The sequence below is a fragment of the Ranitomeya imitator genome, chromosome 7 (assembly GCF_032444005.1).
Source record: "Ranitomeya imitator isolate aRanImi1 chromosome 7, aRanImi1.pri, whole genome shotgun sequence".
Classification (NCBI taxonomy): domain Eukaryota; kingdom Metazoa; phylum Chordata; class Amphibia; order Anura; family Dendrobatidae; genus Ranitomeya; species Ranitomeya imitator.
The window spans coordinates 44,356,370-44,373,787 of record NC_091288.1 but is presented as its reverse complement, the minus strand read 5'-3'; the positions used below and the strand labels follow the sequence as shown (position 1 = coordinate 44,373,787).

General features: G+C 39.6%; 1 protein-coding gene across 5 annotated transcripts in view; it reads right to left on the bottom strand.

Moving 5' to 3' along the window:
* Positions 1-17,418, bottom strand: part of MAP3K20 (mitogen-activated protein kinase kinase kinase 20) — a 196,013-nt gene that overhangs the window by 55,981 nt on the left and 122,614 nt on the right. For 3 of the 5 annotated variants that reach the window (XM_069733161.1, XM_069733162.1, XM_069733164.1), the window contains exon 12: positions 387-431. In XM_069733161.1, coding sequence (XP_069589262.1) covers positions 387-431 — 45 coding nt within the window. Of the gene's footprint in view, positions 1-386; positions 432-9,884; positions 11,001-17,418 lie in introns of those variants that run through there. The other 2 variants (XM_069733165.1, XM_069733166.1) reach the window with 1 other exon arrangement.

Sequence of the window (17,418 nt, the reverse complement as noted above, 5' to 3'; positions counted from 1 at the left end):
ATGGATGGCATCCGTGTACAGTCTGTTTGCTGGCGGGGATTGGAATTGGTAGGACAAGCTTTATCATTTATTTATTTCACGAGTGAAAATCACTGATGAAACACTGAAGGTGAAAACTGGGACACTGGCCAAACATTGATGAAACTCTTGATCCAAAACTGATGAAATTCTGACTATTTTTTTTGCATACGTGACGTCTAAATGAGGCCTTAGATTTCAGTTTTGGACTCAAAGACAGTCCTGGATCCACCGAATGTATTAGAAAGTGTGAATTTATTGTGCATTTTACTAATATGGAGTAATTATTTTTAGTAAATATGTCATAAGATTGTCATACGAAGCATCAGTTTTAATTAAACTTCTCCATATAGTTTAACTTAGCTTACCACATCTTCCTCAGTCCATGAATAAATATCAAAGGAGGGCAGCAGCTGAAAAAAAAGAATGAGAAAAAAAGAACAAGAAGTTTAATATTCCTGGATTAATATTACCTACTGATATCACAGCTTTCATTAAAAAATGGTATTATTGGATTACATGTCCTTAAACTTTGGTTCACAATAGTAAATTGCATGGTTGAGCTCCATTCTTCTCCACTAGATAAACAAAAAAACAAAAAAGTCTTAGGCCAGGTTCACATTGCGTTAAAGCAGCCCGTTCAACGCATAGCGTTGACGGGCTTAATTAACGCTATAGCATACACGCCATTGCGTTATGTTATATCGCTAGCGCAGATGATTCATCTGTGCTAGCGGTGACGAAGCCTCAGACGCTGCAGCCTGCATCCGAGGCTCTGTCACTGAATGACAGCACATCGCTAGTGCATGCCGATTATGGCATGCGTTGGCGATGCGCCCGATAATAGGGGTTAATGGCAGCGTTAACAGACTGCGTTACACCGCATTATGCCGCGGTCTAACGCAGTCCGTCTAACGGACTACCATAACGCAATGTGAACCCAGCCTTAGGAAGTTTTCCTGGCTTGGAATTTCCTATAACCTTCATTTCTTTCTTGAATCAGATCATTTATTATCATTATTAAGCAAAACCACTTTACATACAGTTTTCTTTTTCCACGCAGGAAGCGGAAACAATCACATAAGATATTGACCTAGTCCGTCTTTTCTTTTCTACTTTTTTCCTATCCCCTTGCCCCTCGATCTTTGGATACATCCGCTTCACCATTAATTTTCCCACTTTCCTTTTTCCACCTCTTGATTTACTTCATAAATCCAGTGGCTGCATTTTTCATGTGTTTTTTTTTAACAAAATTTCACTGTATTTTACATAGTAGGTGAGGATGGCTTGTATGGAGCTAATCTACATTGTATGGATGCTTATTATATGTAGTATATCACAAATCATACGGGCAGCATGGTGGCTCAATGGTTAGCACTGTTGCTTTGAAGCACTGGGGCCCTGGGTTCAAATCCCACCAAGGACAATATCTACAAGGAGTTTGTATGTTCTCTCCGCATTTGGGTGGCTTACCTCTAGGTTCTCTGGTTTCCTCACACACTCCAAAAACATACTAATAGGATATTTAGGTTGTGAGCCCCAATAAAATAATAAAAATCAAACACATCAGTAACACCACCCTTGTTCTCTGTTCATTCATGTTGGAGGAACATTGCTGATGGAGGTTTACAGATATGTGCCCGTAGGGTTACATGAAGCCTACACTGATGTTGTGCCCATTCCCTAAAGTCAGCCATACACAACAGAAGAATGTCTGCTGAATAATGGTCCGGTTGAATGTTCATCCGCCAATCATCTTTGCACCTCTAACATACACAGAAAGGCGGGTGCTCCTGTGTTCTCTATGAGACAGCCGCTCTCAGACATCTCTCATGGCGGCTTATCACCAAGAGAACAAATTAATTTGCAGTCCGTAATCAGAAATCATGCCCGATAGAAATCTCATTCAATAATAAGTTATTGAGAATCACATAAATATTAGTGTTATCCAAACCTGTCAATATCGGCAGGTTATGCGAACATTAGTCTAATGTGTATCGGGGGGGGGGGCCTTTTTACTGAAGTGGAGATGAGAATTATGCACAAAATTTTATTTTACATACCCTTTCTTTACGGTAGTTTCTCCAAGGCGTGTGGTCATCGCCTATTATAATGGGATGAGGTTCATCTACCACAAAACTGTCTAAAATGCATTTGTCATACCAGTAGAAGTGTGAACAGGAGTTTTCCACCACAGGCCAAACTTTCGGCAAGATACTAATAACTGTTAGGAATTTCTCTACTAACCGGTTTCAGCAGTTGTCATGTGTCCGCGTGTATGCAATTGGTATACAGGCAGTCAAGTGCTGACTAGCATCTCATCTGATTCAGAATGAGGTATGAGCTAATAGACTTTCTATGGACCTGAACCTCCACTGATCTGCCCATCTACATACTAGAAAACCCCAAAAATATTGGTACATTTTTATAGAACAGCGGTCCAGCTTGTGTGTTGCAGTTCAGTCTATGGAGCAGACTGGTGAACATGGTGTCCCCCATCATTTATTAATACTTGTCCTGTGGACAGGTGATAAATGTATTTGCTGGGGAAAAAAAAACCTTTAAGTTCCCTGTAATAATACATCTTTATAGGGATCTGAGCTCTGTTTATTTCATAGCGAGACCCAAAACTGGCAATCGGATTAAATCATGCCGCTTAACCAAAAGTGATGTTTTTCTTTAAATCTAGAAGGTAGATGTGGTCAACCACTTTGGAAGTGATCATGTAGTAGCCAGATTATTTCCATATCGAGTGGATGATGACTTAATCTATAGAGGCTGATACTCTTCCATACATTCCATTTTCCATAACGCCTGATTAGTTATATCACATGCGCGGAACCAGATTGACCATTTGCATAAACGGCTCGAATACATTATGTCCTCACAATGGCAACAGACACTAATAAATTGAGGTCCAATCACTTTGGTCAGGGAAACAGCATGTGAACCCTTTTAGAGCCCCCACTGTGCCCGGTGACCACCATTCCATCTAGTTGGTGCATGCAGATAAAGAACAATTTATTTCGGCAACATTTTCCATTAACACGATCTGTATTTAAATGATCTGCTCCGAAGCAATACATTTGCTGACATACATATAAATCAAAATGTCCTTGGACTTTTTTTTTCTAGCTTATTTTCTTTAATATGTGATCCCAAAGCAAACGTCAGTGAAAAGCTAAAAAAAAAAAAAGTGAATTCATTGGTAAGAGACAGACAAGGCCAGAGTTCACTTGTGAAATATATTATCCTCTGCTGTCCTGACGTCCTCAGCTGGGGGTCAACATTTACCCATGTGCGTGGTGCACTGAGGTCCTCGGTTATTCTTTCTGAATTGCTTTTTACTATGATTATCCAATTATTCATTCAAAAAAAAATAAAATGCAAGCAGAATTGTGATCGCTGTCAGTCCTATCAGCAGTTCTATATTTCCATTAAACGATGGTTAAAAATACATATATGCATGGCAGAAGAAGAAGGATATGCTAAAAGCCCTGTGCTCAAAGTCAGTATCACGTCCGAATTCCCACTCTTATAATTGCATGTAGACATCTAATAGCATAAATGTAACACAGAGGTCACCTTTATGGCTTCTAATGGTTATCATTAAGCTAATATTATTTGACTATGGCCAGTGAGGCTTGATTTAATGAAAACCGAAGCTTTATGGAAATGTTCTATTTAGTTCCGGGGAATTCAGGGTTGTTGAAAAACTGTCAAATCAAAGAAAAAATAAAGATGCAGTGAAATTAATTTATAGTGTGTAAATCTGCAAGAAAACAACAGCGTAATGTCATGCAGCTACTTTAGTTGAAATACACCACATTGCTTTGACTTACCAACCAACCAACCAACCAACCAAGGAACCAGGGCTTCTTTGCCGTTGTCTCTGCTTGGCACCACCGCCATGTTAGACGTTCAATAAGCGGAGGTCAGAGCTTTGAGTAGGGTACAGAGTGGATTTAATCTTCCCCTAATAAATGTGATACCCTTAGTTTTTAAGGGGAAACTGACACCGCAAATATTTTTCATCAAGGCACCCGGAAACAGCCTTAAAGGGGTTGTCCGTTCCAAATGGACAAGTCTGCAGTCACTCTGACTACAGACTTATGAATCCCCTGATGGCAAGCAAGGTGCGCTGCAGAGATTCGGCGGACTCAGACCCAGGAACGGAGGGTATATATGGATTATACAAACTCCCGGACAGTGGGTGCGGCCACGCTCTCCGTACACTTGCATAGAGCCGAGGCCGTGTCCCGTCTTGTAACGCGGCTGTCTAGTGGTCGTGGTCGACTAGAGGCTGCTCCCACTGGCTGGGGATATGTATAACTCATACATACCCTCCGTTCCTGGGTTAATAACATAATTGGCAACTTTGGTGATGTCTGGGAAATTATTGCACGCCACCATTTTCCATCTCCTGATTTGTGCATTTCGATGCTATGACTCCATCTGATAATGAGGCATACCAGTGAAATGCACAAGAAAGCACTGGTTTGCTGGAGTCTTTTGGAAGTTTTGGGAAGTGCATGGTAGATTTACCTAGTTCTTTTGAAGTCTGGTAGGCATCCGTTTTTCTTACAAAGCCTTACAGATATTTCGATGCTCTAGTACAATCAATTTACTCCTCTGGGGCCCTAGATTATGTCATGTAATCCATCATGGCCATCCTTGACTAAGAAGACTTACCAAGGAAGGAGAAGAGTCCACATAATCTATGACCTTTATTTCAGCCCTCTTGGATTGGTAGTAATGTAGAGATTGACAGGCAGGCAATGTGACTAGAAGTATTCTAGCAACCTTTTTGGCAGCTCTTTACAGATATTTATATCTATGTTCTTAAAGGGACCCTGTCAGCACAGAATGACTATTCAAACCAAGTACAGGCAATACAGTTTATCATGGCGGGGCCAAACATTTATATACACCTCCCACCTGCTTGGTTTCCATCTATCTCCACTCTTCTCTGGTACTATGAAACCAGAGCTGTCAATCAAAGAAGAAGGTGGGTGGGAATGGAGATGGAGGGAAAACAAGCAGGTGGGAAGGTGTATTTAAATGACTGGCCACACCGTGATGCACCGAGCAGCAGGCCTTACTTTGAACAGTCATTCTGTGCTGCATGAGTCCCTTTAAAGGACCCCAGGAGTGATTTTATGGCTAATTTTGCAAACAGTATGTCAAATTTTCTTACTGCATAGAACATGAAAAATCAAATTTTGAAGTTGGGATCCATTACAAATGTCCTACCATTTTGCTTCTACAGCTCCCATGCAGATTATGCATCTTTTTGGTAACATACAACAGAATCTGTGTAGTCTGATTCTGCATGCATTTCCCTTCAATTTGTCTTTGACTTTTTGGATAACCAACCACGTGTACTTAGCACAAAGTTCATAAAATTAAGCGATTCTCTAAGAATCACACACTCAGCATCAGTGTGTATCAGTATAAGGGAGAGGAGAACCTCATGGGTTGTAGAAGGGGAAATCAGTCCAGGAATGAAGCTGTGTTGATTCAGGAATTAAGCTGTGTTTTGATACATGAGAGCTAATGAAGGCAGCAGCATTTTGGAACACAGAACACACATCCTGCATGTATTACTGAGAAGGACACAATCACATGAGGAAAGTCTATAACCAAGAGCAAACTGCCTATAAGAGGGTCTGAGAATGAGTACAGCTGGAAACAAAGTGCAACTTTTATAAGTCAAGGAGATTTTTGTTTCATGTCCAAGGTGTCTATACACTTTCACTGCAGTTTTAGTTGAATTTTTTTCACTGCACGAAGACTGTCAAGAAAAAAGCAAAGATCACTGAGCAATAGGCAATTACTTCTGATACTGCCACTCGCTACAAAGTTCTGTATGTTTGACATATATTCTAATGAGGAGCGATTAGCTGCTCGCTGCAGAAAGTAATCCGTCTAATAACAGTAAATTGCTTTGTTCTCTAATACTGAAACCACTGGATAATCTGCCATTCCTAATACAACCAGAATAAATATGTTCTCTTCAATTTTAAGCAAAGTAGAAATTCATTAAGAGCATTGAAACTGCCTGATTAGAGAAATACAATACTTAAATATGCTGTAATTCTTCCTAATACAGCATGACAGATCGGGGGATTGAAAAGTGGTGATGAATCCTATTCTAACACGGATGGCTCAATGCAAGACAATTGCCTGAAGAATGTATTAAAGAAGGGTAATCTGTATTGCCAGGACCTGCGGCGTTTAATTACCGCGAAGCAGACAAGACTAAAGTGTTGAATGTTATTAGTGAAGAAATGTGAAAGGGCTTAAAATAAACAGGATCCGGTGCTGCTGGGCTTCGAACTTTGATATAAAAGATTCTTTGTTTTCTGAGATTTTTTTCTTTCTTAACAAGAAAGTTACGGTATGTTCTTTTTTTCTGAAGAACGAACAAAGTACAAGACAAAATGTTAAATTGTTAATGTTGTTATAATTATTAAGTCAGCAATGGCCACTAATCCCAGTGTATGTGACAAATTAGTGTCGAGACAAGAGTCCAAATGATAACCAGCACTCACATATTAAAAAAAAAAATAGCTTTATTGATCCAGTTGTATAAAAGGAACAAAAAATGGTTGAACACAACAACTCAAAAATTAAAATGGCAGAAAAGAAATATCGACTGCGCTCGCAGGCAACATGCTTCAGACCTAATTTTTGTGCTGTTGTGTGCAACCATTTTTTGCGTCTTTTATACCACCGAACAATTCCTTTAAGAAGATGTAAGTGCCGGCTATCATTTGGACTGTTGCTGTTACTGGATTACTTTGCCGTGCACCTGGACAGGTGGGCTGAGTGTTGAGACCACAACCAAAAGCTGCAGAGAGAAGTGGTTTTCGGAAGGGTGGCCCAGAGAAGATGGCCATTATGTAGAATATGTGGTAATACTGAAAATCAATACTGGATAAAGGGTGGTCTTCTCGAAGGGTGGGGTCTACCAATGTACAAATGTTGTGAAATTCAACTCAAGTACTAAAATCATACAGGCCACGTGACTATGAAATGCCATAGTCGGAGATTATTTTTTATGGGCAACAGGGAATCAAATCGGAAGAAAACGTTAATACATTTGGAAATAAACTATATCAAGTCGTGAAATATGAGATTAGGTAAGATACAACAGTTGATCAAAACTGGCCACCATTATTACAGCCAGTGCAATCTTCATCAGTAGCATTCCCTGCGTAGGCAAGGTGCGTGCGTGAGTGCGCGTGTGCTGGCGAGTAGCCTGAGCCTTAGGCCGGGTCACACGACAGTATTTCCTCTCACCCAAGAGGATCGGGGTGATTATGCTAATCACATTCTGATCAGAGTGTAATCCAATTTTTTGTCAGATGAGGAGTTGATGCAAAACAAATGTCTCCATCTTCTCCATCCTGTCAGTCCACGGACTGATTGACTTGTATGGCCAAGTGCGATCCGAATATCTGATGCATGACGAGATTTGTTCGGACATGCACAACTCCATAGAATAACATTGGTCAATCCATTGTGGATTTTTTTTTCTTTTGTCGCATTCAGACAGAAAATACTGCCCTAAAGGTGACCACACACATTAGCATGAAGTACGCTGATGACTGAAAAATTGTCTGGTGGACCATCGTCGTGCTGTCAGAGCCAATCTATCTAAATTATTGGGAAATAGTTAAACAACCAATAGGCTTGATGAGAACGTACAGATTCAACGTTTTCAAATGGCATAGTAGATGGCCATTTAGAAGATAGACCTGAAGTGAACCTGTCAACATGTTTTTACTTACAGGGGTTGTCCAGTGGTAGCCTGCTAATCATTGGGGGTCCGACCGCTGGACCTGCATCGATCGGCAGATTGGATAATTTTTATACCCGACAGGAAACATTTATTCCTGTTACAAAATGTTTCAGCACGTCGGATGCTTGATCTCTGCTCCATTCATTCTCTATGGAGCTGTTGGAATAAGCAGAGTGCAGTTCTTGGCAGCACCATAGGGCATGAATGAAGCACTGGTCACACTGCCACCACATTCTTATGGGGGTATAGGTTCCCCAATCTGCCGATGAGAGCAGTCGGACCTCAACTGATCAACAAGTTATCACCTATCTTGTGAACAGGTGTTAACTTTTTTCCACTGGACAGCCCCTTTAAGAAAGTAGTGGTATGGCTGTATAAGTGCTTGTACCCCTTAGGTCAGTGTTCCCCAAGTCCGGTCCTCAAGAGCCACCAACAGGTCTTGTTTTCAGGATTTCCTTAGTATTGCACAAGTGATGGAATTATTGCCTGTGCAGGTGATGCAATTATCACCTGTGCAATACTAAGGAAATACTGAAAACATGACCTATTGGTGGCTCTTGAGGACCGGACTTGGGGAACACTGCCTTAGGTGATGAGCGGATTGCTAGTGGTCCTCATTTGGATAATGGGACATCGCGTAGAAAGTGTTTACTGATGACAAAACTTAAAAGAAAGAATGAATCAACCTGTCATCTTAAACCGTGTACCTACACTCCTCCAGTAGTCATTGGCTTCACACTCATGTATGGCTATCACGTATTAGTTAAAGGGATTTTCTTATTTATTCACACTGAAGCTTAATTACAAATCACTGATTAATAAAACATTCTGCAACTGCTAAACATTTTGTTTTTCAATTTTTCACAATGTTTTAATATCTATTTGCAGTTAGTGATTAAACCCTTAAAGGCAATCTGTCACAAGATTTTTGCCTCCTAATCTGACAGCAGCATAATGTAGAAACAGAAAGTCTGATTCCAGCTATGTATCACTTACTGGGCTGTTTGGTGCGGTTTTGATAATCTCCTGCTGATAAAATAATGATTTTATCACTAGAGGACTAGTAACCTGCTGTCCTGTAGTCCTCTATATTAATGAGCTCAGTATAACCCGCCCTCACCACTGATGGGCAGTTTTCTATGTACACTGTACATAGGCAGAATGCAGCCAATCAGTGGTGTGGGCGGGGTTATACAGAGCTCAGTACTCAGACAACTGGATGATCTGCAGCAGATAACAGGGATTTTACCAAAATGATAGCAAGCAACTCAATAAGTGGCACATCACTGGAATCAGGGTCTCTGCCCCTACATCATGCTGCTCTCAAGTAGAACCTGGTGACAGATGACCTTTAAAGATCAAACCTAAGTTGACCTCAATGTTCACACATTTTTTTTCATTGTCACATTCCCGAAGCCAAAGAACTTTTTTTTGCTACTTTTTGGGAGTTTGCTACAATTTTTCAGTCTGAAATCTTCTAGCACCTGGGAAGTACGGTATTAGTTCTGATACAGTTTTTAGGTTTCGAATGTAAACTTGAATACTTCAAAGTGAGATCTTAGAAATTTTATAGCATTAAATTGCAAATCAATTTGGAAAGTCATGGAATTTTTAATGATATAATGTTTAAATAACTTGACCATATTTTTGGTATTATTAAAGGGTCGCCCAGTACTATTTTATACTAAAACCTAGCCCAGTGTGATATAAAGATCGCGGCCCATCACTCCTACGCACTGCTGACTGTGTGCCCCGCCGGTCTCCATACATGGCTGCCGTAACCAATCAACGGACACTGATCGGCTGCAGCTTTGATATTCTGTGCAAGCCAGAAGAATTAGTCTCTCAAGGCTGCAGCCGATCAGTGACTGCTGATCGGCTGTAGAGGTCACGTACCATTCCTCGCCTCTGACGTTGACCATGGTGTGTAGGAGAGGCAGGGGTCCGGAAAGGTGAGTTTCTGGGCTCAATTTTAGTTATAAAATTAGTAGTTCGCAACCCCTTTAGGTAGAAAAATTTGACCTGAGACCTCTGATTTCAAAAAGAACACAACCACAAATCTGGTAGAACTTCTTTTTAATTGTTAATGGTAATTAGATAAGTGACATAACTGTAGACCTATTCCTACGTCAAATTAATTTAGGAAAATGAGAAATAATAGAAATCCAAGCAAATACTGTGTCCTTTCTCTTTTGAAAAAAAAAAGGCTTTACCATTATGGCTTACTATAAAAAACAATGAAATATATTTACAGTTCTCAGGCTACTAATATCGCCTGCCGTGTGAATGTCTTTGTATTTTGGCACCACAAAACCCTATTCATACCGTGTCACAGTTAAACCCATTTGTGATCATACAGAGCAATAAATATGAAATTCTTCAAAGGAAGTGTTTAGTAGAGCCACAATCTCACATCATAAATAATATGTTTTCAGCAGAATCTTCGGGCTCAAAAAGTTAATGTATTGGCCAAAAAAAAACAAACAAGCTAAAGTAAAATAAACTTCATTTAAACCGCAGCCAGCATTGAGGTGTTTGCTAGCTATGAAAAGATATGCAAAAAAAAAAAAGTTACATTTTGGTATCACAAACGATTACACGACTTTTATGATATCTTGTTTGATAAGAAAAGACAATGTTTCAAGTTACACCACATAAAAGCAAATACAACAACATATGAACAAATTCATCTCACATAAAACTGACCTAAAAAAAAAAAAGTGTGTATACAGAGGCAATTTTTTCTTTTTATTACAAAAGCCAAAACTGGTTGACTTTGTGATTCACGCATTATGAAAAGTTCCAAAAAAACAACATATGACTTCATTTTTCTAAAACGGTGTTTTCAATCGCTACTGTCATCTGACCAATCAAAATCGCTGAAGCCGATGGCCGTGTTAATCTTCTTTCCTTTCCTGACAGAGGTGGTTTTGCTGGAATTCTGCTTGGCTTGCATGTTAATTTGCATTCCGGAATGCAGGACAGGTCCTACAACTCCCATGTCGAACATATTCCCGAAGCCCTTCATCATGGCCTGTAGGCTTTTGTTCACGTTATCTACCTCCCCGTTACTGGTGGCTGTGATCTGACATGACATCTCTGCGCTGTTTGACTCCTCTGTTTTAGATTCAAAGAAACACTTCTGAGAAATTCTCGGAGCAAGAGGGAAAAAAAGCTATTAAAAAAAAAAATGAGGAAAGGACAGAAGGAAAAAAAGTAAAAGTTAAAATCAATATAAATCAAAAGGAGCCATAAATAAACTGGATTAGTTGGCGGCAGATGAAAAATTAAACGATTAGTCAATCAAAACATGTCAGATACCAGCAGATATCTCATTTGGTCTTTTGATTGTGTTTCTATATTATTATTAGTTTTACTATTAGGGAAGATATCCAAGAAGAGAAAACGAGAAAAGTTTTGATAACGAGAATGCAAAGAAAGTGTAATAATCCCAGAGTAAAAGCTACGGTCATCAAGAGTTCTGATCAGCCATCAAAAGGGATTTCCAGCTCCATAAAAATGTTTTAAGCACCACTCCAGCGGCGGGGGATTTCACCTCTGGAGTGGTGCTTTAAATATACGTCCCCTGCCACCGGTACTATACTCACCCTCTGGTGTCACCGTTTTTCAGCACCACTCTAGTCCCACTGATTAGCTGGAAGTCAGAAGCTACGTCGCAAGCTTCCAATACAAGTCAGGCTCTCGTAGAATTAAACTAATCAGTGACCTTTGACCGCGCTCCTTGAAACACTGGGGCTGCAGAGAAGTCACAAACTGCAGGAGACGAAAGGGGAACGGTGGCAAAAACAGATGAAAACACCGGAAGGTGAGTATCAGATAAAGGGCAGGGGAATTGGATTGTAAGCACCACTCCAGCGGTGAAATAAAAAAATAATGTTGGAAGTACAGTGGATTATTCCTGGCAGATTTTACACACCTCATTCATTGGTTTTGAATTATGTGGTCTGACCCCATGTGAATGTAGGCATATGCATTGTTTTTGCTAGCAATTATTGTATGTCTATGATCTTCTCTAGATTTGGGACATTTAAAAGGGTCGTCTAGGAACAAAGGAGAATAGGTATTTTGTCCCCGACTCTACATTTACTTCCTACCCTATTCCCGTGTCGGAACATGACTATTGGCATAATAAATGGAGCTCCCTTCTATGACTTACCAGATGGAGAAGGAGGCTGGCTTAGCTAATGAACTGAGCCATTAAAGGGGTATTCTATGACGGTAGCTTCTAAGTGGTTCGATCTGGAGTGAGTGGTACGTTTATTCACCAATCACCCCCTTCTTTGTACTCCTATGAAGCCGTGCCTGCAGCTAGCCATGTCTAAAAGATTGTGATAAAAAAAATTGTAAAAAACCTAAAAGTTCAAATAATTGTCTCAATCTAAAAATTAAAAAAAAAAATACAAAAACAGGCACATTAGGTATTGCTGCATCCATAACAGCGCAATCTTTTTAATCTATATGGTAAATGCCATGAAGAATTTTATTTCAGTCATCTTGCCTTAAAAATAAATAAAAAATTATTAAAAAAAAGTCACAGGTAGAACAAAATGGTACCGATATGTGACAAGATCGCACGCCCCACAAAAGAAAGACAAGCCGTTACATAGCTCCATACGTGTAAAAAAAAAGGGTATTAAAAAATGAATCTACAAAAAATGAAATAATTTACAGCAGTAAAAAAAAAATGATATCCAAGAGTTTCACTTTTATCTATGCACTGAATTTAATGTGTAACCTGAAATATGATATATTATAAATGTCAATAATAAATGTGTTGATGATAAATTATGTTGCTTTTGTTAGAGATTACTAGCTTAATTGATTTTTTGTAATTAATTAATTAAGATGGAATTTGAATACATTTTCCAAAATTAGCAAATTACCACCTATCCACACAACCCTTTTAATGATATGTTGTATTTTGTTGTTTGCTTCTACCTTTCTGAAGTTCTACAATCTCAGTAACATTATATTTCACACATAGTAAATGTTCTCATTCAAAATAACTTTAGAAATCACAATCAGAAACAAAATTTATTTGGACAATTTTTGTTGAATAACAAGAAAAATACAAAGAAATTACACACAATATTAAGTTATCAAATACAAAGGTGAGAATGAGAAATGTTAGCACAAATATTAATGCGTTACATTTTGGTGTGAATATAGTAAACGCACAACATGCAGTTCATGCAGCACAGGCACAATAGGGAATTATTATGAAGATCTGTTTGAGAATCTGGGACGAAGCAATTATTGATTTGATAGATTAAGTGCTCAATTATTTTCTTGATCAAGTGAATAAATAACCCACTATACTATACTAGTTATTATTACAGAAGAACCAATTATTTTGCAATTATTACAAAAATAAGACACGACACTTGAAAGGTAAATCCAAATTATACACATGGCCAAAACTGTTGGTGCCCTTCTGTTAAAGTAAGAAAAACCCACAACGGTCACTGAAATAACTTGAAACTGACAAACATAATTTTCAAGGTAAATTTACTTAATATCATCCAAGCAAAATCAGACTTTCCTTTTTTTGCTTTTCAATTGTGGTTCAACAGAACATTCTTGAAAAACAAACTAGCAAAAATGGTCTGGACAATAATGACAGATCCCTTAACCCCTTTACCCCCAAGGGTGGTTTGCACGTTAATGACCGGGCCAATTTTTACAATTCTGACCACTGTCCCTTTGTGAGGTTATAACTCTGGAACGCTTCAACGGATCCCAGTAATTCTGACATTGTTTTCTCGTGACATATTGTACTTCATGACAATGGTAAAAATTATTTGATAGTACCTGCGTTTATTTGTGAAAAAAACGGAAATTTGGCGAAAATTATGAAAATTTCGCAATTTTCCAACTTTGAATTTTTATGCAATTAAATCACAGAGATATGTCACACAAAATACTTAATAAGTAACATTTCCCACATGTCTACTTTACATCAGCACAATGTTGGAACCAAAATTTTTTTTTGTTAGGGAGTTATAAGGGTGAAAAGTTGACCAGCAATTTCTCATTTCTACAACACCATTTTTTTTAGGGACCACATCTCATTTGAAGTCATTTTGAGGGGTCTATATGATAGAAAATACCCAAGTGTGAAACCATTCTAAAAACTACACCCCTCAAGGTGCTCAAAACCATATTCAAGAAGTTTATTAACCCTTCTGGTGCTTCACAGGAATTTTTTGAATGTTTAAATAAAAATGAACATTTAACTTTTTTTCACAAAAAATTTAATTCAGCTCCAATTTGTTTTATTTTACCAAGGGTAACAGGAGAAAATGGACCCCAAACATTGTTGAACATTTTGTCCTGAGTACACCAATACCCCACATGTGGGGGTAAACCACTGTTTGGGCGCATGGCAGAGCTCGGAAGCGAAGGAGCGCCATTTGACTTTTCAATGCAAAATTGACTGGAATTGAGATGGGACGCCATGTTTCGTTTGGAGAGCCCCTGATGTGCCTAAACATTGAAACTCCCCACAAGTGACACCATTTTGGAAAGTAGACCCCCTAAGGAACTTATCTAGAGGTGTGGTGAGCACTTTGACCCACCAAGTGCTTCACAGAAGTTTATAATGTAGAACCGTAAAAATAAAAAATCATATTTTTTCACAAAAATTATCTTTTCGCCCCCAATTTTTTATTTTCCCAAGGGTAAGAGAAGAAGTTGGACCCAAAAGTTGTTGTACAATTTGTCCTGAGTACGCTGATACCCCATATGTGCGGGTAAACCACTGTTTGGGCGGATGGGAGAGCTCGGAAGGGAAGGAGCGCCGTTTGACTTTTCAATGCAAAATTGACAGGAATTGAGATGGGACGCCATGTTGCATTTGGAGAGCCACTGATGTGCCTAAACATTGAAACCCCCCACAAGTGACACCATTTTGGAAAGTAGACCCCCTAAGGAACTTATCTAGAGGTGTGGTGAGCACTTTGACCCACCAAGTGCTTCACAGAAGTTTATAATGCAGAGCCGTAAAAATAAAACAAAACATTTTTGCCACAAAAATTATTTTTTTAGCCCCCAGTTTTGTATTTTCCCGAGGGTAACACGAGAAATTGGACCCCAAAAGTTGTTGCCCAATTTGTCCTGAGTGCGATGACACACCATATGTGGGGGGAACCACTGTTTGGGCGCATGGGAGGGTTCGGAAGGGAAGGAGTGCCATTTGAATGCAGACTTAGATGGAATGGTCTGCAGGTGTCACATTGCGTTTGCAGAGCCCTTAATGTACCTAAACAGTAGAAACCCCCCACAAGTGACACCATTTTGGAAACTAGACCCCCTAAGGAACTCATCTAGATGTGTTGTGAGAGCTTTGAACCCCCAAGTGTTTCACTACAGTTTGTAACGCAGAGCCGTGAAAATTAAAAAAAAAAATCTTTCCCCCAAAAATTATTTTTTAGCCCCCAGTTTTGTATTTTCCCGAGGGTAAGAGGAGAAATTTGACCCCAAAAGTTGTTGTCCAATTTGTCCTGAGTACGCTGATACCCCATATGTTGGGGGGAACCACCGTTTGGGCGCATGGGAGGGCTCGGAAGGGAAGGAGTGCCCTTTGGAATGCAGACTTAGATGGAATGGTCTGCAGGCGTCACATTGCGTTTGCAGAACCCCTAATGTACCTAAACAGTAGAAATCCCCCACAAGTGACCCCATATTGGAAACTAGACCCCCCATGGAACTTATCTAGATGTGTTGTGAGAACTTTGAACCTCCAAGTGTTTCACTACAGTTTATAACGCAGAGCCGTGAAAATAAAAAATCTTTTTTTTCCCCACAAAAATTATTTTTTAGCCCCCAGTTTTGTATTTTCCCAAGGGTAACAGGAGAAATTGGACCCCAAAAGTTGTTGTCCTATTTGTCCTGAGTACATTGATACCCCATATGTTGGGGTAAACCCCTGTTTGGGCACACGGGAGAGCTCGGAAGGGAAGAAGCACTGTTTTACTTTTTCAACGCAGAATTGGCTGGAATTGAGATCGGACGCCATGTCGCGTTTGGAGAGCCCCTGATGTGCCTAAACAGTGGAAACCCCCCAATTATAACTGAAACCCTAATCCAAACACACCCCTAACCCTAATCCCAACAGTAACCCTAACCACACCTCTAACCCTGACACACCCCTAACCCTAATCCCAACCCTATTCCCAACTGTAAATGTAATCTAAACCCTAACTGTAACTTTAGCCCCAACCCTAACCCTAACTTTAGCCCCAACCCAAACTGTAGCCCTAACCCTAACCCTAACCCTAGCCTTAACCCTAGCCCTAACCCTAGCCCTAACCCTAGCCCTAATGGGAAAATGGAAATAAATACATTTTTTTAATTTTTCCCTAACTAAGGGGGTGATGAGGGGGGTTTGATTTACTTTTATATCGGGTTTTTTAGCGGATTTTTATGATTGGCAGCCGTCACACACTGAAAGACGCTTTTTATTGCAAAAAATACTTTTTGCGTTACCACATTTTGAGAGCTATAATTTTTCCATATTTTGGTTCACAGAGTCATGTGAGGTCTTGTTTTTTGCGGGACGAGTTGACGTTTTTATTGGTAACATTTTCGGGCATGTTACATTTTTTGATCGCTTTTTATTCCGATTTTTTGAGGCAGAATGACCAAAAACCAGGTATTCATGAATTTCTTTTGGGGGAGGCGTTTATACCGTTCCGCGTTTGGTAAAATTGATAAATCCGTTTTATTCTTCGGGTCAGTACGATTACAGCGACACCTCATTGATATCATTTTTTTATGTTTTGGCGCTTTTATACGATAAAAACTATTTTATAGAAAAAATAATTATTTTTGCATCGCTTTATTCTCAGGACTATAACTTTCTTATTTTTTTGCTGATCATGCTGTATGGCAGCTTGTTTTTTGCATGACGTTTTCAGCGGTACCATGGTTATTTATATCTCTCTTTTTGTTCGCGTGTTATTCCACTTTTTGTTCGGCGGTATGATAATAAAGCGCTGTTTTTTGCCTCATTTTTTTTTTTCTTACGGTGTTTACTGAAGGGGTTAACTAGTGGGCCAGTTTTATAGGTCGGGCCGGTACAGACGCGGCGATACTAAATATGTGTACTTTTATTGTGTTTTTTTTAATTTAGATAAAGAAATGTATTTATGAGAATAATATATATATATTTTTTTTCATTATTTAGGAATATTTTTTTTTATTTTTTTTTACACATTTTGAAAATTTTTTTTTTAACTTTTTTACATTGTCCCAGGGGGGGACATCAGAGATCGGTGATCTGACAGTTTGCACAGCACTCTGTCAGATCACCGATCTCACTTACAGGACTGCAGGCTTCACAGTGCCTGCTCTGAGCAGGCTCTGTGAAGCCACCTCCCTCCCTGCAGGACCCGGATCCGCGGCCATCTTGGATCCGGATCTGGAGCAGGCAGGGAGGGAGGTAAGACCCTCGCAGCAACGCGACCACATCGCGTTGCTGCGGGGGGCTCAGGGAAGCCCGCAGGGAGCCCCCTCCCTGCGCGATGCTTCCCTATACCGCCGGCACATCGCGATCATGTTTGATCGCGGTG